The sequence below is a fragment of the Megalobrama amblycephala genome, linkage group LG12 (assembly GCF_018812025.1).
Source record: "Megalobrama amblycephala isolate DHTTF-2021 linkage group LG12, ASM1881202v1, whole genome shotgun sequence".
NCBI lineage: Eukaryota > Metazoa > Chordata > Actinopteri > Cypriniformes > Xenocyprididae > Megalobrama > Megalobrama amblycephala.
Genome location: NC_063055.1, coordinates 8,880,558 through 8,906,754, shown reverse-complemented (window position 1 = coordinate 8,906,754; position 26,197 = coordinate 8,880,558). Strand labels below are relative to the sequence as shown.

Sequence of the window (26,197 nt, the reverse complement as noted above, 5' to 3'; positions counted from 1 at the left end):
TGAACTAAATTTACAGAGAGTGACAGTTTTGTCCACGCTTTTTCATAATCGATGTTGTAACGTTTTGGGAAGCCAGACTACATATTCATTGACTGAAACATACATTATCCGAACTCTGTCTGTTTTACACGTTTCTATTTTCAACAAACCATATAGATCGTCATTCGCAATGAACCGCGGTGCAAGTGCGTGCCGAACCGTAAAACCGTAATAGATAGATAGATAGTTTGAGAGTAGGGCTGCACAATATATCGCATGAGATTGTCACGCGCATTTCGTCAGTAAAGCCGGTTCCCTGATTACCGCTAAATCGCCATCACCTGCTTTCAAATGGAGCAGCATTTAATAGACAGAGCCGTAGTTCACTGAAAAGACACGCAATATCGCGTTCATTATCGAAGGCGATTCATCTGCGATATGAACGCGGTATTGCGTGTCTTTTCAGTGATCTACGGCTCTGTCTATTAAATGCTGCTCCATTTGAAAGCAGGTGATGGCGATTTAGCGGTAATCAGGGAACCGGCTTTACTGACGAAATGCGCGTGACAATCTCATGCGATATATCGGTCAGCCCTATTTGAGAGATAGACATGCAGTGGATAGATGGATGGATGGATGGATGGATGGTTGGATGGATAATTTGAGACTGACATGCAGTAAAAAGGTGGATGGATGGATGGATGGATGGATAATTTGAGACTGACGTGCAGTAAAAAGGTGGATGAATGGATGGATGGACAATTTGAGAGATAGATGAAGACAGACAGACGGATAGATAGATAGATAGATAGATAGATAGATAGATAGATAGATAGATAATTTGAGAGAGACATGCAGTAAATGGATGGATGGATGGACAATTTGAGAGATAGATGAAGACAGACAGACGGATAGATAGATAGATAGATAGATAGATAGATAGATAGATAGATAGATAGATAATTTGAGAGAGACATGCAGTAAATGGATGGATGGATGGACAATTTGAGAGATAGATGAAGACAGACAGACGGATAGATAAATAGATAGATAGATAGATAGATAGATAGATAGATAGATAGATAGATAGATAGATAATTTGAGAGAGACATGCAGTAAATGGATGGATGGATGGACAATTTGAGAGATAGATGAAGACAGACAGACGGATAGATAGATAGATAGATAGATAGATAGATAGATAGATAGATAATTTGAGAGAGACATGCAGTAAATGGATGGATGGATGGACAATTTGAGAGATAGATGAAGACAGACAGACGGATAGATAGATAGATAGATAGATAGATAGGTAGATAGATAGATAGATAGATAGATAGATAGATAGATAGATAGATAGATAGACATGCAGTAAATAGATGGATGGATGGATGGACAATTTGAGAGACAGACATGCAGTAAAAAGGTGGATGGATGGATGGATGGATGGATGGATGGATGGATGGACAGACAATTTGATAGATAGATAGATAGATAGATAGATAGATAGATAGATAGATAGATAATTTGAGAGATAGACATGCAGTAAATGGATGGATGATGGATGGATGGATGGATGGATGGATGGATGGATGGACAATTTGAGAGACAGACATGCAGTAAAAAGATGGATGGATGGATGGATGGATGGACAATTTGAGAGACAGACATGCAGTAAAAAGATGGATGGATGGATGGATGGATGGACAGACAATTTGATAGATAGATAGATAGATAGATAGATAGATAGATAGATAGATAGATAATTTGAGAGATAGACATGCAGTAAATGGATGGATGGATGGATGGATGGACAATTTGAGAGATAGATGAAGACAGACAGACAGACAGACAGATAGATAGATAGATAGATAGATAGATAGATAGATAGATAGTTTGAGAGATAGACATGCAGTAAATGGATAGATGGATGGATGGATGGATGGACGGACGGACGGATAGATCTATCTATCTATCTATGATAGATAGACAGATAGATAGTTTGAGAGATAGACATGCAGTAAATGGATGGATGGATGGTCATAAAGAGATAATAGACAGACAGACAGACAGATAGATATGTAGAGTAGACACCGATAGATACCGATGCATGATACATAGACAGACCAGGTGTCAATTATTCATTCTACCGCTTACTAAATTCACAAGCCGAAAACACTCTGTAAAAACACACAGACAAACCATGGCAACGAGAAATCATGGGAACCACATTCCCGCAGGGCAGATGCATAACACTAAACACACAATGAGTCAGAAACAAGGTGTGTCCTTCCCCAAGTAACAATCAGACTGCCTGGCACTCAGTGAAACGTTAGAAAGGGATGTGTGTGGTACAGCTCTCCCTCGGGGATGACCTGTGGAAAACCTGAGCTGTTATTGCCATTTCTGACTGCCGGACATCAAAAGAAGTTCCAAGTGCATTTCCTCACATGCTTGAATGTTTCCCTTGGATAATTTGCACAAAGATACAAATTAATCAGTTGAAAGGGGCAATAAACTGCCTACCAAATATTACAGGTTTGCTTGTAAATCGTGTGTAGCCTACATTTTTGTACTTGGAACAAAAAACAAAACATGTTTTATTGCTATATCTTCTGCCAATTTCTGACACAATTTCCAAAATAAATATTGTTTTCCTCCTTAGCAGTCAAGAGCATCCCTCTCAGGATTTCCCTTCTCCACCAAAAAAAAAAAAAAAAAAAAAATCATTATGGTCACTGTTATTGTTGCTGATTTAACTAATAATAATATGGGATCTGTTAAAATAATGTTTATCAAACACATCAGGCTCTCTCGCTCACCAAAATGATTTTTTATATATAAAAAATATAGGATTTATACATTTATAAAAGAAAAGAAAAAAACACACGCAAGTGTAATAAGCTCTCAGAATAGCCATTGTTTAATTTCTATTGCTGACGACAGTGGTGACTAATACCAATTTACCAGTTGTTGTTGTTTTTGTAGTAACAATATAGTAAAACAAAGGTAACTCGTGTTTACAACGGTAATAGCAGGTTGTATGTATCATTCAGCCTTTGAAACCAAAGCATACGTTTCATAAATACATATTATACCACATTACACAAACACAACAAATATTGTTTTCCCCCTCAGCGGTCACAAACGTTTCTCTCAGGATTTCCCTTGGCAAATCCGACCACCCTTGAAGCACTTAACTTCTGCAAACAATTTTGCAGTAGTTTTATAACACTTACAATACTCAACACGAGCATAATTTGCTCAAACAAAAGTAAATTTAACTCACCTCTTCAAAGAGTAGCTACTCCGCTCAGTCAAAACTCATCGAGCTCCTAGAAAACATCTGTGGGCATCATTGGCGCGTTCCGAGTCAGCTCAAATATGTATCATAAACATTCATGCTTTTATAAATTCACATTTCCTTGCACTTGCAAACGCCCTGGACTGCATTACGCACATTTTTGGCAAGCGCGAGGCAAACGGCCCCATCATTTACATGACAAAAGATTCACTCTGAATTTATTACTTTCTTTTGTTATTTGTAATCAGCCTGGACAAATGAAAACGGCTAGCTAGCAGTGTCTTTGAAAACAGACCAAAAAGTAACAACTCAGAAGAGTCAGACTCCAACGAGCAAAATGCTAGGCTATGACCCAGCCAAAAAAAAAAAAAAAAAGTTTATATTATCCAATTACACATCACAAAAGTCCAGTATGTCCTCTGAGTGAGATACATGGTCTCACAGACATTAATATATAGGCATATATACCCTTCAAAACGTATCTATTTCACATACATGTTGTTCATCAAAGAATTCAAATACTTAGCAGCACAATTGTTCCCAACATTGATAATAATAATGTTTCTTGAGCAGCAAATCAGCATATTAGAATGATTTCTGAAGGATCATGTGACACTGAAGACTGGAGTAATGATGCTGAAAATTCAGCTTTGCATCACATGTATTAATTGCATTAGTTAAATAGTTATTTTAAACAGTAATATTATTTGTTTTACTGTATTTTTTATCAATTAAATGCAGTCTTTGTGAGAATAAGAGAATAGTTTCTCTGTATATATAATGTAACTCACAAATCTTAATACTGTTAACCAATCAAATAATAATTATAAAAACAACAAATAATTAACTGTAATGACAAAAAACACCAACATAAAGCCAGCAAACAGCAATCTAATACTAGAATCATTTCTGTAATTTATTTAATGCCATGATGCATACTGGGATCTTACAAACCAAACAAATTAGCAACATGTTCAATATGAAATTGTGAGTTCATATGTTCTACCTACATTTATGATCCAACACCCCTCCCCCCTATGTTCTACTTGCTTTTTGAAAATAAATATATATTTGAAAAAAAAAAAGAAAAAAAAATCTGGTATGGGTTTATGATATTGGCAAAAACATACGACTTAAGTGGGTAGAATTGAATTACTAGCTCTCACAATAGTAATACAGGAAGGTTAAAAAAAATGTTCAGGTTTAATCACTGAATCACTATGTATGTTTAAATACTTGGTAACAACATTATAATTATGCACACTGCATGAGTAATCCTTCATGGCTGGATTTAAGGGTAGATCAGTGGAGTCAGGGCCTGTTCAGGGTGTGTCTTCAATTTGAGTCACCCTGACGCACAGTCAGCACATACTGCACTCGCGCAATCTCTCAATCTCAGCTGGCAAACTCACACCTGTGCGTCAACCGATTTACCTGGGGCCATGCAAAAATCAAATAATTAAAAAAAAAAAAAAAAAAAAATTTTGATACAACCATAAAGCCTTGCATTTGATCAAAAATCAGTTTTACAGGTCAATAGGAGAGGGTGGGGTAAGATGTGCCATCAGAATTTGCTTTCCTTTAGGCAGGAAGAAATGAGAATAAGAAAAAACAAATGCAATTAATTATATTTCAGAATGTCTGCTAATCAATTGAAATTAGAAGAAAGCATTTATAATGTGTTTTGATGAGGTTATAATAGCAATGATGAAAAAAAAAAAAAAAACCCAACATATTATGGTTAAGTTGAGGCTAGGCTAAACTGGGGAATACACAACCGTGAAAAGTTTCAGGTGAGAAAGATTGTTTTTTAAAGAAATTAAAACTTTTATTCTTCAAGGATGAATTAAATTGATCAAAAGTGAAAATAAAAACTTTTACATTAGGCTACTTCAAATAGCCTAATGTTTTTTTTTACAAATAAATAACTATGTTGTACCGGTAGTGTAAGTTAACCATTTTCCAGGTTAAAAAAAAGAAATGAACATAAATAATTTGTTCTAATATAACACCAATTACTAATTTGATCATTTCCGTTAGGTTTTATCCAAAAGAAAAGTCCACTTTGAGTAAAGTGTCTAGATCAAGGGTAGTAGGTTTGAACCCACAACCTATTGATTGATATTTAACCACTAGGCTGCCGCTGTATGACCACATTCTCAGCAGAAGGTTTTAAATATGTTTTAAATGTGTTCAAAGGAAAGTGCCAGAAAATAATCTCATTGCCCAGGATTTCTAAGCTCGAACGCAAGTTTGGATGGCTCAAGTTCAGAATGGAAAAGGTACCTCGTGAATATAAATCAGCAATCCATCTAGTAAATGCACACCATCTTCCAATTTCAGAACCCAAAAACACATTCCTCATCCAAAACAAAGTTCTTCAGTACTACCTGACATTACATTGCTACATCTGTTTCTTCATCCCGGAGGCAGATCCTTGCAGATTTGAATTAAACACAGAAAGCATTGTTTTAAAAAATTCAACAGCTTTGCAATGATACAAAAAAACTTTTATTTTTACACTGCTGAGCTACAGAGAAGCCACAGTCATTTTAATATATACATGTTTTAAAAAATACCTACTTGCATTGCTAAAATGAAATAAAAAAAAAAGATAGAAATGACAGGAAAAAAAGTAAAAATGAACTTTCACCAAATTATAAGACCCCCTTCGGTCTGTATGATACTTGAAATTAATAAGATACCGAATGAATACTCCAGTGATGTTTAATTGGTGTTCTGAGATGTGACCTATCCAAAACATGAAAATGGAGACAGATAGTAAGCAAACCTGACTGGACTTCTATCAAACAATGAATGATTATTAAAAGGAAAAACAAAACGAAAAGAAAAAATGACTCAAATTATTGTAGGTTTGATCTTTTTCATATGTTGGACATGAAAGTTCAGGTGGCTTGCAATGTATGACAGCTGCAGGATAGTTTTTACATACATGAATTCAATGGAAAACATCTGAGCAAACAACCAAGAAGTTTAAATACAAAAAAAAAAAAAAAAGCATGAACCATCAGATGAATGTATTTGAAATAGCTAGTCAAAGTTGAACACGTCTGGTATAATTATGCCGTTATGATGATACTGTATATCCAAAATGTTCTCTTTCTGAAAATGAGATAAAGACCATCTATTCCAGCTGCCAAACAGTTGAAGCCAACTGTTGCTCAAGTAAAACAGCAGGACTTGTTATGTTTACATGTGGCACTGCCATTGACTATCAATCTGGCAAACTGAAGGGAAATTTCCGGTCTTTTTTTTTCCTGTCACATTCTTCGTGTCATTGCTTAGCTTTTTTGAGAATGGTTCCCACTGCTGAGATGACTGTGGTCTTGGTGCCGCTGGCTGTTGTGGTCACAGAGACGACTCCAGGGAGGGTGGCAGTGGTGGTGAGGAGGGCGGGTTGTGCCAGGGACACTGGCACTGCTGAGTCCCACTTGCTCTTCCTCTTCTGGGCATCTGAAGGGTCATAGAACATAGGTTTAATTCAATAAAACCATATGACTACTTGCTTTTGATACTTTATTTGAACAATTATTCATTGTCCTTTGTTATTATATCTATTTTTAATAGATATAATAAAAATATTATATCTATTTTATCAGATTTTTAAATCTCCGTATCCGCTTACATATATTTATATATAATCTATTTTTAATCTCTATAATAAAAATGTATAATTCAGATTTTGATCTCCATATCCATTTACATATATTATATATATCTTCCAAGGGGTTTTTTTCCCTCCTAGGACTTTTTTCCCAGTGTTAGCACGCTGGGTTTTTCTCCTAGGGGGTTTTTTCCACCCCTGGGAGTCAGCCGACATTGGCTTAATGTAGCACCATCTTGTATATGTTACATATTACCACGCTTGCTTGTACAGCTTATTTTTAACCATTTCTCTTTTTTCTGTGCTCCTAATATGTAAAGCTGCTTTGAAACAATTACAAAATGTAAAAAGCGCTATATAAATAAATTTGACTTGACTTGACTTGACTATGCTTTTAAGTCATTTTAAAAAGGTGATTGTTCACTTAGATCTATTTAAAAAAAAATTACCGATTACTCCCTTACCAAAATAATTGACAGCCCTATATTGACATCCCTATAAACATATGCATTTCATTTCATGATAAAGAAATTAGAAATGGCTTATGCATCTATTGTCAAAGTGGCGACACACTATGACTAAAGAAATATACTGACTGATCTAATCTTTTATAAAAGCTGAATAATTGGAAAAAAGCATATTATTTTATATTATATTTGTAAAGCCTGAAACCTATGGGTATTTTCACACTTGAAATAAATAATTTGATAAATAGGATAAATTTACATAGAGAAAACCTTTTTTTTTTCCTTAGGAATATTTTTTTCAACAATACTAGTTGTCAAATCTTATATATATACACATATACACACACACACATACACATACAGTGTTGGGGGTAACGCATTACAAGTAACTTAAGTTACGTAATCAGATTACTTTTTCAAGTAACTAGTAAAGCACTAGTTACTTTTTCAATTAAGTAATGCAAGTTACTTTTTCACATTTATTGACTGACATGTCCCCATGTTGAGAGAAATAAAGTGCAGAGGGTGTTGTGTGCGCTGTGTAAGCATGATGGTTATTGTAGTTCTAGACTAAATGTGAACATACATTTGCTCATCTCACTTGCACTAAAACATTCAGTATTCCTCAAAATGAATAAAAACAGTGAAATGCAATCTCAGAATTTTTGCAAACCTGTAATAATTAACTATATTAAATTACACAAATATACTTTATGTATTTAATCTCAATTATTAACCAATGTCTTTGCTGCTGACCTTCAATATGCCTAATTCAACCATACTAATAAGCAAAACATACTTTAGATTTGATTTAGAAATAAGAACTAGAACTTCCTTCTCCTGTATCCTATTCTTCCTAAATCCAGAATGGCAGCACAGCTGAAAGGTTTGTTTGAGCTGCGCCCTCTACTGTACAGGTGTAAATATGCTTTTCCTTCAGCCTGAGGCTTACTGATTTCACTTTTGGTGTGAAAGGGCCTTTTTTCCGAAAATACAACTTTTTTGTTGTTATTAAAAAACAAACAAGTCTAGCCCCGGTGAGAAAAAGTAACGCAAAAGTAATGCATTACTTTTCATAAAAACTAACGAAGTAACGCAATTAGTTACTTTTTTAGGGAGTAACGCAATATTGTAATGCATTACTTTTAAAAGTAACTTTCCCCAACACTGATATATATATATATATATATATATATATATATATATATATATATATATATATATATATATATATATATATATATATATATATATATATATATATATATATACATATATATAAAAATTATACACAGTACACATATATTATGTAAACATAACTTTTTGACAGCACTAGAACTATTATAACTAATATAATAGAACTACAGAATATTTATGTTGCAATTTCCTCACTTTAAAATTTTAAAGCCCTCATTTTTGCATCAAACACTAAATCATGCATTGTACCTGTGGATGAGGCAGTTGTTGTGTTTGTGGCCAGAGCTGCTGCATTAGTAGCGGTGCCTTTTTTGGTGCCCGTCACAAACTCAATCTAAAGACATATGGGTAAAATAAAATAAAAAACATTGTAACCATCAGTGAGGTTTTGGCCCATACAGAACAAACAAACTTTTTAATTATAATTTAAAAATAAAAAAATAAAATAAATAATAGGTGGAGTGCCTCAGGGTTTTAACCTTGGTCTTTTCCTTTTTGGCTTTTTCCAGCTTGTCCATCTCTGCCTTCTGAGCTTTGGCTTTGGAGAGGACAACACACAAATGGTTAACAAATGTAGTCAATTTAATCCATATGAGTTGAAATGTCAAATCTAATTTCAAGCAAAACATACCCAGTGCCTCATAATACGAATCCTCTGACCAGCCATGGGGGTCAAACATATCCTATAAAGAAGTAAACACAAAAAGTTATGTTTTACAAAACAGAATGTGTGTTTACATGGTATAAACAGGTAAGCATTACATACTTTTGGATAATTGGTTCCAAGTTCGTCAATTCCACAGAACTGGATTAGCTTCTCATAAATACTATAAAACACAAACACATGGTTAGGTTGCAAACAAATAAAACAGTATCAAAATATAATCTGCTTCAGGTTATGTCTGGTGCATGGTGGGTCATTAGCACTTGTTATCTCCAGACCTTGGGTTGCGAAACTCTTTCTTCTTTTGAATATGGCTGTTTGTATCAAAGTCTCCATGAAGCTTCCGCTCGTAAAGCTTAAAGATCTTTTCCTGCAAACAGAAAAGGTACGAGAGTCCTATTTTCAAATCATTTTTCCAATTGATATTACGTCCACGTATGAACTTGTTAGATTAACAAATTGTCTCGTTTTTATGCTAGTTGATGTAAAATGTGCACTACAAAACAAGGAAAATACTGCTTCTTTGCTCCAAGTGTTGTGAGACACTAAGAATGAATAAAGTCTTTGTGTGACTCTGAGTTTCTAGAACTAGAGGGTGATTTTTGACAACCGGACTCCAAGAAGCACTTGGAGATGTGCCATTTTCAGTTTTCCTTCACATTCCAAGAAGTCAAATAAATTGAAAAGTCCTTTGTTGATAGTTAAGACACTGATCTTACTTAATTTGTACAAAATGTACTACAAGAAGTTTAGCAGGAAGACCAAGTGAGGTGTATAAGGGAATGAGGATCATGTCTGAGCAGCGATAAAAGCATAGCCACAAGGACAGGATATTCATCATGACGTGAAAAGCACAGCCCATCTATCAGTACTTGGCTGTACGATACCAAGTGTGAAAACCACACCCGTGTACACCTGCCCCAACAGCTCACGAGAGACAGAGCTACAACAGGAAATGGTACGATTAATAAGAATTTTACAATGGAGATATGAATTAATATTCACAAACCACATTCTTCTAAAGAAATGGGTTTAAATATGACCTTAGAATCAACATGGTTTTGAAATCACTGACCTTAAATGATCACACCCCTAGACATGTGCTGACAGCATGCAAGTTGCATGATTTAGGGTGAAATGCCAGTCCTTACCCCCAGGTGAGGCAAAACACCTGAAAGACCGACACCCACAACCTTCCACCCCCTTAACACCCCACCCCCCCACGCCACACCTTGAGATAAAACATGCCAGCCAGGATCATGAACATGTGGTCTAAAGAGATTGCCAAGAACTAAAACAAAGAACTTATATGATCTCTCTCTCTCTCTTTATGACTGTTGACAAGGAGTAGCAGTCCAACCAAAACAGAGCTGCTGAGAGAATGTTTTTCAGCTGATATACGGAGGGGAAAAAACAAAACAAAAAAACACTGTTTATTAGCATGAACAGTCTGTATTGTTTTAGCCAGTGTTATTTTAATTTAATTAAGATACTATTATAATTTTCAATCAATACTACTACAAATTAGTTTTTATTTTTATATTTTCTGTTTTCGTTTTAATTTTCGTTAAATTTTTAATAATTTTGTTGTGCATTTTGTCAGTTTTATTAATCATTTTTTATATACTGTAAGTCTATATAATTTATAAGTTTTAGTCATTTTAGTACATCAAGGTTAAACTAAATGTGACCCTGGACCACAAAACCAGTCATAAGTCACACAGGTGTATTTGTAGCAATAGCCAACAATGCATTGAATGGGTCAAAATTATAGATTTTTCTTTTATGCTAAAAATCATTAGGATATTAAGTAAAGATCATGTTCCATGATGATATTTTGTAAATTTACTACTGTTAATATCAAAAAAATTATATTTGTGAGTGGATATGTGTTGCTAAGGACTTTAAAGGTGATTTTCTCAATATTTTGATTTTGCACCCGCAGATTCCAGATTTTCAAATAGTATCTTGGCCAAATATTGTCATATCCTAACAAATCACACAGCAACGGAAAGCTTATTTATTAGCTTTCAGATGATGTATAAATCTCAATTTCAAAATATCGACCCTTATGATTGGTTTTGTGGTTCAGGGTTTTTCATGGCAAATAGCTGAAATTAAATCTTTTTTATATACAAACCCGATTCCAAAAAAGTTGGGACACTGTACAAATTGTGAATAAAAACAGAATGCGATGACGTGGAAGTTTCAAATTTCAATATTTTATTCAGAATACAACATAGATGACATATCAAATGTTTAAACTGAGAAAATGTATCATTTTAAGGGAAAAATATTGTCCCGAATAAATTTCATGGCATCAACATCTCAAAAAAGTTGTGACAAGGCCATGTTTACCACTGTGTGGCATCCCCTCTTCTTTTTATAACAGTCTGCAAACGTCTGGGGACTGAGGAGACAAGTTGCTCAAGTTTAGGAATAGGAATGTTGTCCCATTCTTGTCCAATACAGGCTTCTAGTTGCTCAACTGTCTTAGGTCTTCTTTGTCGCATCTTCCTCTTTATGATGTGCCAAATGTTTTCTATGAGTGAAAGATCTGGACTGCAGGCTGGCCATTTCAGTACCCGGATCCTTCTTCTACACAGCCATGATGTTGTAATTGATGCAGTATGTGGTCTGGCATTGTCATGTTGGAAAATGCAAGGTCTTCCCTGTAAGAGAAGACGTCTGGATGGGAGCATATGTTGTTCTAGAACTTGGATATACCTTTCAGCATTGATGGTGCCTTTCCAGATGTGTAAGCTGCCCATGCAACCCCATACCATCAGAGATGCAGGCTTCTGAACTGAGCGCTGATAACAACTTGGGTTGTCCTTGTCCTCTTTAGTCCGGTTGACATGGCGTCCCAGTTTTCCAAAAAGAACTTCAAATTTTGATTTGTCTGACCACAGAACAGTTTTCCACTTTGCCACAGTCCATTTTAAGTGAGCCTTGGCCCAGGGAAAACGCCTGCGCTTCTGGATCATGTTTAGATATGGCTTCTTTTTTGACCTATAGAGTTTTAGCCGGCAACGGCGAATGGCACGGTGGATTGTGTTCACCGACAATGTTTTCTGGAAGTATTCCTGAGCCCATGTTGTGATTTCCATTACAGTAGCATTCCTGTATGTGATGCAGTGCCGTCTAAGGGCCCGAAGATCACGGGCATCCAGTATAATCTTTGGACGATGTTATACACTGTAGATGATGATAACTTCAAACTCTTTGCAATTTTTCTCTGAGAAACTCCTTTCTGATATTGCTTCACTATTTTTCGCCACAGCATTGGGGGAATTGGTGATCCTCTGCCCATCTTGACTTCTGAGAGACACTGCCACTCTGAGAGGCTCTTTTTATACCCAATCATGTTGCAAATTGACCTAATAAGTTGCAAATTGGTCCTCCAGCTGTTCGTTATATGGACATTTAACTTTTCCGACCTCTTATTGCTACCTGTCCCAACTTTTCTGGAATGTGTAGCTCTCATGAAATCCAAAATGAGCCAATATTTGGCATGACATTTCAAAATGTCTCACTTTCAACATTTGATATGTTATCTATATTCTATTGTGAATAAAATATAAGTTTATGAGATTTGTAAATTATTGCATTCCTTTTTTTATTCACAATTTGTACAGTGTCCCAACTTTTTTTGGAATCGGGTTTGTATATATATTTTGTTTAAGTTATGTTTATTTTATTTGAAGAAGTAATTAATTTTTTTTATGCTTTTAGTGTATCTAATATCTGGGTTAACTAAAGTATTTAAGCAAATAAAAGTAACTTTATACTGATGATGACCTAAATACTCTCTTTCAGCATGATAATACTACTGGCATAAAGTCAGGTCTACTTCGTAGCATACACACCCTGAACTAACAATGAGCAATATTATTTTTTGTTAATATTAGATAATAAAAATATGATTGTTTATGTTAGTTCACAGTGCATTATCTAATGTTAACAGACACCACCTTTTATTTTAAAAATGCATTAGTATAATGTTGAAATTACCTTTACCTATGATCAATAAATGCTATAGAAGAACTGTTCATTGTTAGTTCATGTTAACAAATGAGACCTTATTGTAAAGTGTTACAGAAGAGGCCATGTGACTGATATTTAAATTGACCATCTACTTTTTAACGTTAAGTTTATGTACAAAATTGAAATTATTGTACAGCAGTCTATCATCAAAGTCAATAAGCGCTCATTCAAATAATCATGCAACAATTTCCACAAAAGAATCAACTAAAAACAAAAAATGAGTGAAAAAATATGTGTTGACTGCTGTCAAAAATTCCGTATGTCCAAAAGTCATTGGTTACATTCTGATTTTTCACAAGGGATCTCATTTATTACTAAAAGGACCTCACAAACACGTGATCAGCGCAGCAGTCTTTAACACAGCTCTTCGTGTATAGATGTGACTCCTGGAAATTGCACAGCAGCCAACCAATCAGATTAGAATTGATTTTGGCCTACTCTAGTCAATTGTTTGTGCAATATGCATAAGCCTGTGAATGGTCAGCAGACAAGCCATGTGATAGCTGCTGAGACTAGCATCCATCAAAAACAAGTGCTGTAAAGATTTCTCTCACTGGACCCCATGGCAGCAAGTCAAGAACATCTCAAATAGAACAGAGCAACAATCTCACCTGCAGATGACTGGAACAACGCCCGGCAGGTTCAGGAGGAATTCTGATCTCGTCAGGAGACATGTTCCGAACCTTCTCCGAAAACTGTGCTGTAAATAAGAGAAAACAATTATAATTTGAAGACAGTAAATACACATATATCGTAATTTACCTTACAGCATAAACAGATATGCTGCAACAGAGTAATTACAGTAAGTCATACGCTCATAAAAAAAACAAACAACATTTTCTCAAGAAAACATAGGTGTGGTTGCCTATGCAAACCCTCTGCTATGATGCCAGGGCGTTGCCATACAGTTGCCAAGTATGTTGTTGTTTTTAACATGTTGCTAAAGTGTTCTGGGTCGTCTTTGTATGCATATAGTGTATGTATGTGTATATTTGTATATTTATTTGTTTGTTTTAAGAGTGTAACATTACATGTATTTGTCCCAAACCATCATGGTTCGGTGCATACAGTCAGACGATGAATACAGTCAGTCACAGGCAATTCACACTCCAATCCAGAAGGGGGCGCAAGTGGTAATGCAATGCTGTTTGCTAACCGCCACAACAAGAAAAAGTGCTGAAGAAGAACATAGATACGTTTACGTGTAATCTCTCAACCAGTCTTTCAACCGTGGAAAGACATCAATAAAACAGCTTGAGAATAATATTTCATGTAGCATTACATTTACCTCAGGGAAGTCATTTAGTGTCCACAGCATGTTAGTTCACTAGAAAAATGAACTCTATAGGGGAGAATTTCACTAAAATATATGCACTATATTAGCTTGTATTTTCTTTATATTTACTTTACCTGTAAATAAATTATGGCATAAATGTCTTTATTTAATATATGTTTAACTGAATTTGTCATGGAAACAAGTTATGATAGTAACTATGTAAATTATCATATTTCAAAAGTAATTGAAAAAAAAAAAAATTTATTATTAGATTTAGAAGTTTTGTGTGCAATTTACGTGCCTTGTGCAATTTACGTTTTTTTTTTTTTTTTTTGAGTGCTGATTATTACATCTAAAAATAAATAGCAACTGAATTTAATAGTTTGGGCTCTGTTGTTAATTGTAAAATTAGATAAGCTTATATGTTGTGCAGTTACATCATTTTTCTTTGATATAAAATGTTACATATTTCATGCAAAGGAAAATGGTTAACTTAAAAAGGGAGCACATACTAAAAACCATTTAAATAAAAAAAACAAAACAAAGAATATCCTTCTCCCATCAGCGGCATGAAGTTTCCAAACACACAAACATTCTGGATTCCGTATGCAACTTTAACCTCAAGCTATATTTCATTTTCACATTTTTAAAATGACACTGAACTACTACAATTTCATAAGCATTCACAAGAACTGTGTTTTTGTATTTTTTCTTTATTCCCTCAAACTAGAAGTGTCTATCAGCAGTCTTTGTCAGACATTTCTGGAGCGAATTACAGGGGAAAATGGAATTTGTGGTTGCGTACACATGCAGCAGTGAACACTATTCAAACCATACTGGTTGGAACAGGCCACTGCCGAATTCCCTTTCACCTCACCTCCTCTCTTCTCAAGCCCACACACCCTTCCTCCCCCATCTGCCTCTCTCACACCCCCTGGCTGCTGTTCTGGGCAGGTCTGAGGCAGCGACTGTGGGCCAAAACATGCCTCCATTTGTTAAAACACATGACAAACACACACACAGAAGCAGGGAAAGGCTGGGTGGGGCACTCTAGATGTGGCACACTTCCCAAAGCAATGCACAGACACACACACAGACATAAACATGTAGAAACAGGCCCTCTAGCGATGGAAATTTTCAGAGGTAGGTAGGAATATCGTAAAGGTAAAAGCATTTTTCAGCCAGACCTGCCTTACGTAAAATCAACATTTAAGAACAACCCTGTGGCAAAACAGATCATGCACACCTGTAGAGCTGCTCTAAAGAGAAAGAAGCAGAAAAGAATATAATACACAGATAGAATTTAAAATAATCACATTCACTATTATTATTGCTCTTACAGGGAATTTAGAAACTCATAATCCTGAGTACTAAAAGTCAACACATAACTCCTACATAAATGATAGCTCAAATTGTGCAGCTTCTCAAGATGACATGCTTTAGGACAAGTGATCAGACTTGCCATTTTTCACCTGGCAAATGTTAAAAAAGGAAAAAAAGTCCCACAGACTTACATTTAAGAAGAAACCTGTGTCATATAGAGTGTCTTTCTAGAACCACTTATTCAGTGGTTCTAGAAAGATATTTCCTATTCTTATAAAGGTGAATAACAACATTAAAAACATTTTGAAGCAACATCTGACAAAAAAGTATTTAAAAATTAGACAAATGTTTGAAGGCTGTCTACTTAATGGCTTTAATGAGGGAAAGAACTACAATCCAATGAAGCATTGTGAACAACAGAATGTATATATAAAACTATTGATTGCTGATGTTTATTGCAATATATATAGCTAACCACCTAGGAACACCTAAGCAACCAGGGCTGGGTATTGACACAAATTTCATGATTTGATTCAATTTCGATTCGCCAGCTTGTGATTTGAGACATGATACAGATTTCAGCAAGTTGTACCGTTTCTTTGAACATACCTTCTGATGTTCATTCATGTTTATTTCATGCTGTAACAAGTAGTAAAGTGGAAGAGATGATCCGTTTATGACACAAGCGCTTCTTGCTGCTGCTTCGCTTGATATGAGGTGGCAACAGTGATCTGCCATACCACATTAAAGAGTATTTATTGTTTGAATTCCGTAAATAAAAATGGACAGAACTTGAAATCTGAGACTTTGTTTCATATCAAAAGTAACAAAAGCACAAAGGTTATTGCGATTTATTGGATGGAAGGTACATTACAATGTGCTGTTCATTCATCAACTGAAAACAGCATAGACTAAATTATCTATTCTTGGTAATTTAAAAATCATATTTTAGATGATCAAAATGAGAATCGATTAAAAATCAAGAAATCAATATTTTTTACCCATCCCTATTAGCAACTGCATAGCAACACCATGGCAGCTACATAGAACAAAGGCAAACACATATTTTCTTAGAAAATGTAAAAAATTTGGTACAAAATTGTCAATTTACAGGCCTTTGTGATTGTATTTGTGGCTGTCATGGATTCAACTGTAGTTGGTCTAAAAGCTGTGTTTTATAAAGCATTCACGCATGTCTTGATAATTACAGTGTGATTAGGGTAAATGTGGTAGCAGCAGGCAGCAAGTGTACACAGGAATGTTGGCAAGACAGGGGTCTTCTATAAAACTCCTAAAATCCCCACTGCTGCTCTTAAGCCTGGTTTCTTATTCTTGATTTGATTGCAGTGTGATTTTAGCTAATTTTTGAGCAGTAGATCTCTCCCCATTGCTCTTTTTTTGTCATTTCCTCTCCATCAGAGTAATCATGCGTTGACTGTAAGTGACTCATTTCTTAGGCATCTTGAGAGCTCAGTGTCCACCCAAACAAGTGGCACCATCACACACAAAGCCCATACACCAACTCCAGTCTCAGAAAGACTCAAAAAAGGGAAGGAGGGAAAATTAGAGCCTAATCTAAAGATCTTCTGTCTCCCAACCACAAAGCAAATCTTTGAGTCTCCAGCAAGACCTTCCTTTCTATTCTGATCTTTTCACATTTTAATGTGAAGAAAAACAAGACAAAGTGGAACGTTCAGTTACTCGCCCAAATGTCTTGTTTACTCCCTACAATTGTAAAAGTAGAATAGTGCATCAGAGTGCATCAGAAAGATATGTGGCATTATAAATACAGTTTTTATACATAAGTTTAGGGGCCCAACCTTCCAGTGTGGGCTGCATGTATTACGTTGTTTATAATGTTGCACGTTACAAAGTTTTCATGAAGACTGTACTCTCTCTTTATATTTTTGCTGTGTTCAAGCCATGTGATTTCGAGATGACAACACATGACATTTTACCCTGAGCTGTCCTCCAGACTGGGAATTATGTATTTCTATGGCACTATCAATGCCTAAACGAATGTGCAGCAGTCAGGTGGTACAAGTAGGAGCTCTCAGAAAATTTCCAGTTTACAAGTTGTAATTAAAGTTGAAATCTCATGATTACGGTAATTATGACATGGCGTGAACATCTTTTATATCAGGCTGTAATAATAATAATAATAATAATAATATTAAATAGATATTAAAGCAGACAATATTTTAAAACAATTTCCTATTTCAGTGGTTGGGGAAACTCATAATTTTAGCCTTTACATTCAGTCCTGCTAATGGCACATATTTGCACATAACAGCTTTAAAGTAAAAAATATTTTTGTTTAAATTTGCTTATTCATTTTTTTTTAAAGGTGCCATCGAATTGAAAATTGAATTTACCTTGGCATACTTGAATAACAAGAGTTCAGTACATGGAAATGACATACAGTGAGTCTCAAACTCCATTGTTTCCTCCTTATATAAATCTCATTTGTTTAAAAGACCTCCGAATAACAGGCGAATCTCAACATAACACCGACTGTTACGTAAGAGTCGGTATCATTAATATGCACGCCCCCAATATTTGCATATGCCAGCTCATGTTCAAGGCATTAGACAAGGGCAGCCAGTATTAACGTCTGGATCTTTGTTTATGCAATGATAGAGTCGAGAGCTCGGGAGGGGGCGGACAGCGCGAGCAATTAAAGGAGCCGCAGCCCGAATCGGCGCATTTCTAATTATGCCTCAAAATAGGCAGTAAAAAAAAATTTATTTAAAAAAAAAAATCTATGGGGTATTTTGAGCTGAAACTTCACAGACACATTCAGGGGACACCTTAGACTTATATTACAACTTTTAAAAAAACGTTCGATGGCACCTTTAATACTTGGACTCCAATTTACATGCTTTACAAATTGGCTAATGTTCTGTTGTAAATGCTATTGATTTTTAGCCTTTTATTCATCTTACTTGATCAACCTTCAAAATATAATGACAGTCCTAAATCAGATGCCATTGATGACTTTAGAAAGTGACGATCCTGATGTCTCACTATCATCAAACTAATATCACACAGAGTTGCCATAAAACAAAACTGAAGCAATCCAACCTGGATCACTCATTTCCTGGGCACGGCCAAGATACACAAACACACACCTAAGCAACTTTCTGACAAATCACTTGCACCATGTTGGCCGAAGCACAAACACACATCAGTCCTTTCTACCATATTCAAGCAAAGTTTAGAAAGATATTTAACAAAGATGAGTAAATGTTTGATTAATTTTGGTTACTTACCAACAAGCTCATTGGGGTCTTTAACCTCCACTTCCAGGACATCCTGTAATAGAAGAAAAGGTCAAACACACATATTGAAAATCAACTGAAAATCATTTCATTTAGTAAGTGCTTTTAAGTTAGTTTGTACATCCACATAAGATGAATTATGATAAACCAAGAGATATAATGTTAAAACCATTTAATCAGATGATATTTGGCCATTTTGGCATTATCAACAACTAATAACTGTGCCTGCATGTTGATTTAACAAAAGTGTTAGCACCCCCTTGTGTCAGCTCCAAAATCTACCAATGAAAAATTCAAAAGATAAACAGTATTTTCTTAAAATACTGCAATTTAAGTAAATATAGAGTAAAAGAAGTGTTCAATAAGTGTTTATTAACACATATCTTTATACACTACAAGCTATTCAGAAGAGAATAGGTTTAATCCTTTGCTGTAGCTTTTAAAGCACAAAATATCTCTCCTGGGAAGCTTAAAAAACAAGGCTTGATGAAATCTGCACCAAACTGCAAAATCCCTGAATAATAAAACTAGGCTGAAAAATACACTGGGCCTCTATTCACACAATCTCAGATACAGTCACTCAGCAACAGGATGTGCAGATGGAAGAATCGTCTTGTAAAAGCGCCCAAGTAGAAAATGTGTCTAGGACAGCACAGAGAGAAACAGATGACTCACTGAGAGATGAATCTCTTGTAGCCAAAAGCACAAATCCTAACAACAGTCCTTTCACTTGAAAATCCACTATGACAAAACAATGTTAGACACAGAAAAGGACCCATCCATCTCCATCGAGGCAGGGGGTCTGGCTTAAAAGAGGTCTTTTTTATTTAGATTAGCCCAGAAATAGGACCATGGGTTAATGGACCTGCTCCTCGCCATTTCATTCCCTCCCTCACCCATCTGGGGAAAATCAGACCACTCCTCACTGTTGCTTCTCCCAGCGATTAGGAGGAAAAGCAAGTTGGTCACAAAGATCATAAAAACTTGGCCTGAGTGAGTCCTTGCACAATTGCAGGACTGCTTTGAGCAAACAGACTGGGAGGTATTTGAACATCAGGACCTGGAACAATACACAGAAACTGTTTTGTTTTATATTAAAGTCTGCATGGACAACAAGAAGTATCAAACGCGCCAAAGAGTCTTATAAAAGGAAAACTGAAGACCATCTCACAGACAAAACTCCTAGAAGAGTATGGCAAGGAATTCAAAACATTACCAATTATAAGAACAATAACCACAGCACTTTCTATGCTGATGCTACACTGGCTGAGGAACTTGACCACTTTTTTTTTGCCTGTTTTGAGGTTAAGAAACCCATCACATTCTCAGCACTTCCACTAACCTCTGGCACCTGCCGTTTCAGGTGAGGCGAGTGCTCAAAACAATAAACACAAGGAAGGCTGCTGGCCCAGATGGAGTATCTGGCAAAGTACTCCATGCCTGTTCCAATCAGCTTGGTGGGGTCTTTACAAAGATCTTTAACCTTTCACTGACATCAGCCATCATCCCACTCTGTTTAAAATCAGCTATCATCATCCCTGTTCCTAAAAAAAACGCATCCACAAATAACTTGAATGCTTACAGACCGGTTGCACCAACACCAATTATCATTAAGTGCTTTGAGAAACTGATCTCACAGCACATCAAATCCAGTCTTTCCTCCACCCTTGACCCACACCAGTTTGCATATAGACCAAACCGGTCTACAGAGGATGCTATCAACATTGCACTTAACCATCTTGAGCAGCAGGGGACCTATGTAAGAATGCTCTTCATGGATTACAGCTCAGCGTTCAATACAACGATACCAGATATTTTAGTCAATAAACTGACTGAACTGGGCCTCTCCCTTTCCATCTGTTCCCGGATCAAAGATTTCCTTACAAATCGCCCACAAATGGTGAAGATGGCCCTCACATCCATCATTACGCTCAGCACCGGCTCTCCACAAGGGTGTGTACTGAGCCCTTTACTGTACGCCTTGTACACAGTGGATTGTAATTCCATTCATTCTACCAACAAAATCATTAAATTTGCTGACGACACCACAGTGATTGGACTCATCTCAGGAGATGATGAATCAGCCTATAGAGATGAAGTCCAGAAACTAGTGATATGGTGCTCTGATAACTTGTCTTTGAACATTTCAGTTTATTTTTGACTTCAGGAGGAGCAGGGTGGAACCAGCCCCACTTCACATCAATGGAGATTGTGTGGAGAGGGTCCACACCTTTAAGTTCCTGGGAGTCCAAATATCGGACGAACTCTCTTGGTCTGCTAACACCTCGGAAATAATCCAAAATGCACAGCAATGGCTGCACTTTCTTAGGGTGCTGAGGAAAAATAACCTAGACCATAAATTACTTGTGTCCTTTTACTGCTTCACCATTGAAAGCATGCTAGTGTACTGCATTACAGTGTGGTACTCCAGTTGCACTGCAGCAGACAAGTTAGCCCTTCAAAGGATAATTAATACTTAATAATTAATAAAATTGGAAAATAATTGTAAAAAGATTCTTTATAATTCCCCTTTTTGGGCTGTAATGAAAAACAACATGCGAGTTTGGAACATCAAGAGTGTGAGTAAATGAGAAAAGTCATTTGAACAACATTCAATGACAAAAATGAATTGAACCCACATAAAGAGAAAAAGCACTACAAATCTTACAGTTGAAAAATGTCATTACTTAGCAATCATAATTTAATCATTTCATTACAAAACATGTTTTGAAGCTCTTATATCATTTAGTGATCATGAAGAACAGCGTTCTCTCTCTGGGGTGTGGCTCTAAATTTATGCAACATCACAAGCTACTATTATGAAAAAGTAATTTCAGTGCATGAAATAACTTGCCACTGCAGTGCTTTGCATATCTGAATTCCGTTTAGATTACTTGGAATTTAGATTCTCCCTATTAATGAGAAATGCTGTTCATAAAACAGAAACATAAATGTTTTTTCTGGACTCTATCATGAAAGCACCATGTAAATACCATATACACTACCATTCAAAAGTTTAGGGGTCAGTAAGATTTTAATTTTTTTTGCAAGGATGTATTAAATGAACAGTCAGTATGTTTACATTGTCACAATACATTTCAAATAAATGCTGTTCTATTGAACTTACTATTCATCAAAGAATCCTGAAACAAAGTTTACACAAAAATATTACATAACAGCTGTTTTAAACATTTATAATAATAAGAAATGTTTCTTGAGCAGCAAATCAGCATATTAGAATTTCTGAAGGATCATGTGACACTGAAGTAATGATGCTGAAAATTCAGCTCTGCCATCACAGGAATACATTTACTGTATTTTCGATCAAATAAAAACATTTAAAAAAATGTTACTGTCCCAAACTTTTGAATGGTAGTGTACATACAGTTATGTTAGTTACGACAGTTTCTACATATACAGGCCATTAAAAAAAATTATCATTGCGTACCATGGTATTATCATCAAATATCATAAAAATATCAAGGTACCAACATAGTACTTTTTTGTAAAAAAAAACAGTCGAATCTATAAACTGTAAACACACTGACAACAGCTTTGTAAATTTCAAATGAATGTACAGCAAAAGTACATGAGCAGTGTGCATAAACCTGATGTTCAATAAATAAGCAAAAAAAATTAAGGACATGCTGTACTATTCTCATAAGACCCTTCTCTGCAAGTTCAAACACACATGTTGTTCCTGAGTAGGAGTGATGCTGTTTTTACTAGGTTTGAGACCAATCATAACACTGCAGTAAATTTAGGAAGGGTGTGTTTTGAGTTTGATACCCTGAACAGGGAATTTAGGTGGGGTCAAATACCTTCACATCATCTTGGGTCCGCCCTGAGTCCGACTTCTCCTCTTCCTATGAAAACAAATTAACAGGGTCACCTAAGCCACATTACCACAAACCATATTCAAGAGCTCCCCCTTTAGGCATGCAAAGTTTCAACCATGGTTTTCAGAAAATGACTGGGAATTCAGTTCTGACTGTAGACTTTTTCTGATGAATGTAATTATGACACAGACCGTGGGAAACCGCATCATTCAAATAATCAGAGGTGAATTTAGGGGAAATAAATTAAAATTACCAGAAGAGGGGCAATAGTAAATTTACTTTGATATAAAAAGCAAATTTTGCCAAAAGTACTCGAATGCCAGTTTCACAGACAAGGCTTATGCTAGTCCTAGACTAAAATGCATGTTTGAGCTGTCTTGACTGAAAGCAACTTGCACTGACATATCTTAAAATATGTCAGTGTCAATGTTTTGTCTCAAGATGCAGACAAGCAATGTTTTTTTTTTTCCTTCCCTAAAGGCACATGTATAAAAGCTAATTAAATGACCTAATTATATTTTAATAATAATTTAATTTAATACAACATGTCAGAGAGTATGTAATAGTTTCCAACCTTTATATGGCACTAATTCTATTACCTGTCAGGAATAATGTGCATTTAAATCAAATGGTAATTTGCCTACATTATAATTATCTATACGTTTATATTTACTACTAATGACACTGATAACACAGATAACATAAATGGACAATGGACAATGGAAAATTGATTATTTCAAATTAAGTGGAATAATCAAGTAATCTCAGTAGTGTGTTAATTTTTGTTTGCAAAAAATTTAGTCTTACAATTTCCAGCAATACTTTACAATAAGGTTTCATTAGTTAAAGGTGCCCTAGAATTAAAAATTGAATTTACCTCGGCGTAGTTGAATAACAAGAGTTCAGTACATGGAAATGACATACAGTGAGTCTCAAACACCATTGTTTCCTCCTTCTTATATAAATCTCATTTGTTTAAAAGACCTCCGAAGAACAGGCGAATCTCAACATAACACTGACTGTTACGTAACAGTCGGGATCATTAATATGTATGACCCCAATATTTGCATATGCCAGCCCATGTTCAAGGCATTAAACAAGGGCAGCCAGTATTAACGTCTGGTTGTGCACAGCTGAATCATCAGACTAGGCAAGCAAGCAAGAACAATAGCGAAAAATGCCAGATGGAGCAATAATAACTGACATGATCCATGATATCATGATATTTTTAGTGATATTTGTAAATTGTCTTTCTAAATGTTTCGTTAGCATGTTGCTAATGTACTGTTAAATGTGGTTAAAGTTACCATCGTTTCTTACTGAATTCACGAGACAAGACTGTCGTTATTTTCATTTTTTAAACACTTGCAGTCTGTTTTGAGGGTTATATTAGCTGTGTGAACTTTGTTTATGCCGTTTAAGGCAGCTGCAAGCTCGGGGGCGTGGAGCACGAGAATTTAAAGGGGCCGTAGCCTGAATCGGCGCATATTTAATGATGCCCCAAAATAGGCAGTTAAAAAAATTAATTTAAAAAAATCTATGGGGTATTTTGAGCTGAAACTTCACAGACACATTCAGGGGACGGGACACTTTAGACTTATATTACATCTTTTGAAAACACGTTCTATGGCACCTTTAACATTAGTTAACTACTTTAGTTAACTTGAACTAACAATGAACAATACATCTACAGCATTTATTTATCTTTGTTAATGTTAATTTCAACATTTACCAATACATTATTAAAATCAAAAGTTGTATTTGTTAACATTAGTGCACTAACATGAACAAACAATGAACGACAGTATTTCAATTAACTAACGTTAACAAAGATTGATAAATACTGTAACAAAATTTGCTCATTGTTAGTACATGTTAGTTAAAACATTAACTAATGTTAACAAATAAGATCTTTTATTAAAGTGTTACCAATTTTCTTTTGTTACAATTGGCTCTGGTCTCCTCATAATAATTAATTTTTTTTTTTTTAAAAAAAAGGTCCTTTAAAAATGTAAAGGATAATTTTTAAGGAATAGGAGTCCATGTGAATGTAATGGTCTGACACTTCTAGACAAACACTAAACTGAAAGATGTGGTGAAAACTGACCGAATTTCTAGTGCTGTCCTCATCACTATCCTCATTTTCCGAGGGCTTCTCTTCTGCCTCTTCCACACGGCTCACGTCATCCACTCCGTAACTAGCCGACACCAATCCACCATGAGATTCTGCTTCTGCATAACAAAAAGCAACCAGTTTCAGTTCCACTGGCCAAGATATTCACAAGAACCAATGTCTTCCATTCCTCATGATATCAAGGGGAGTTACAACATACGACCAGATTTATTATCATACATAAATTATCTAAAAATCAAACAATTAAATGTATTAACATTATATAATATAGATTAGAATGAGAGAAACTGAATAAGAAAATTCATAAATACATAAAAGCAGGAGTGATTTGCCACATGGAACAAATGATGAACCAAATACAAATGATTTTGAGTTTAATTGGATATAGTTACAACGGTAGTCTATATAACGTTACTATAGTTACTAGTTATTGTACTGTAAATCCAGAATACGTTAATATCAGATATTCTTGATGGCAGTATAGGTTAACACCAAATTACCATCAATTTACAATGAACGTCACAATCATAAAGTTACATAAAGTACCAGAAGAACATAGTTTAAAAAAAAAAACAATCTTTATCATTAAGTCAATAAAATAGGACAGTCTCTTTATGCGTAGTGCCCTCCATGGAAGTGTTCATCGTAAAAATAATCCCGCTTACTAACCAACCATCGAGAAATAGCTGGTTAAGCTCATAACAATAATATATTTATCCATATAAGCTTTTTACATATAAATATTCGGTCTAATTCACCGCATTTTGTCGTTCGCTGTCATTTGCAGAGGGGCATACGTTAACTCAACCACAACAACATAGCCATCAATGTTACAAACTCCCAGTGTTTAAAAGCTTTTCCTAACATTCATTAGAGCTTATACCTTGATCATCTGTGTCTGGATCTGAATCCTGCTCTGAATCGTCCCCATAAGCCGCTAGTGAAGAGAGAAGTGCATTTCTTTTACTGCTCGCCATGTTCAGCGCTGGCGCACAACGTTGACGTTACGGTCTATATTCCGTCTGCGCATGCTCGGCGTTTCCGTAACGCGCGTCGCCTAG

General features: G+C 35.5%; 2 protein-coding genes across 8 annotated transcripts in view; both read right to left on the bottom strand.

Moving 5' to 3' along the window:
• Positions 1-3,550, bottom strand: part of itgb4 (integrin, beta 4) — a 36,715-nt gene extending 33,165 nt beyond the window's left edge. For 2 of the 7 annotated variants that reach the window (XM_048209238.1, XM_048209237.1), the window contains exon 1: positions 3,269-3,548. The gene's annotated coding sequence lies outside the window, so the exon portion shown is untranslated. Of the gene's footprint in view, positions 1-3,268 lie in introns of all 7 variants that reach the window. The other 5 variants (XM_048209236.1, XM_048209235.1, XM_048209239.1 and 2 more) reach the window with 5 other exon arrangements.
• Positions 3,551-5,771: 2,221 nt separating this feature from the next.
• On the bottom strand, positions 5,772-26,196 carry LOC125280644 (SAP30 binding protein). Its single transcript, XM_048211344.1, has 11 exons — positions 26,020-26,196; positions 25,110-25,234; positions 22,985-23,029; positions 19,155-19,197; positions 13,895-13,983; positions 9,515-9,606; positions 9,339-9,399; positions 9,204-9,255; positions 9,052-9,110; positions 8,822-8,906; positions 5,772-6,757 (listed from the first exon to the last, which is right to left on the bottom strand). Exons 1-11 carry the CDS (start codon positions 26,111-26,113, stop codon positions 6,579-6,581), a joined length of 924 nt encoding a protein of 307 aa, XP_048067301.1. The 5' UTR covers positions 26,114-26,196; the 3' UTR covers positions 5,772-6,578.
• Between the last annotated feature and the right edge of the window lies 1 nt (position 26,197).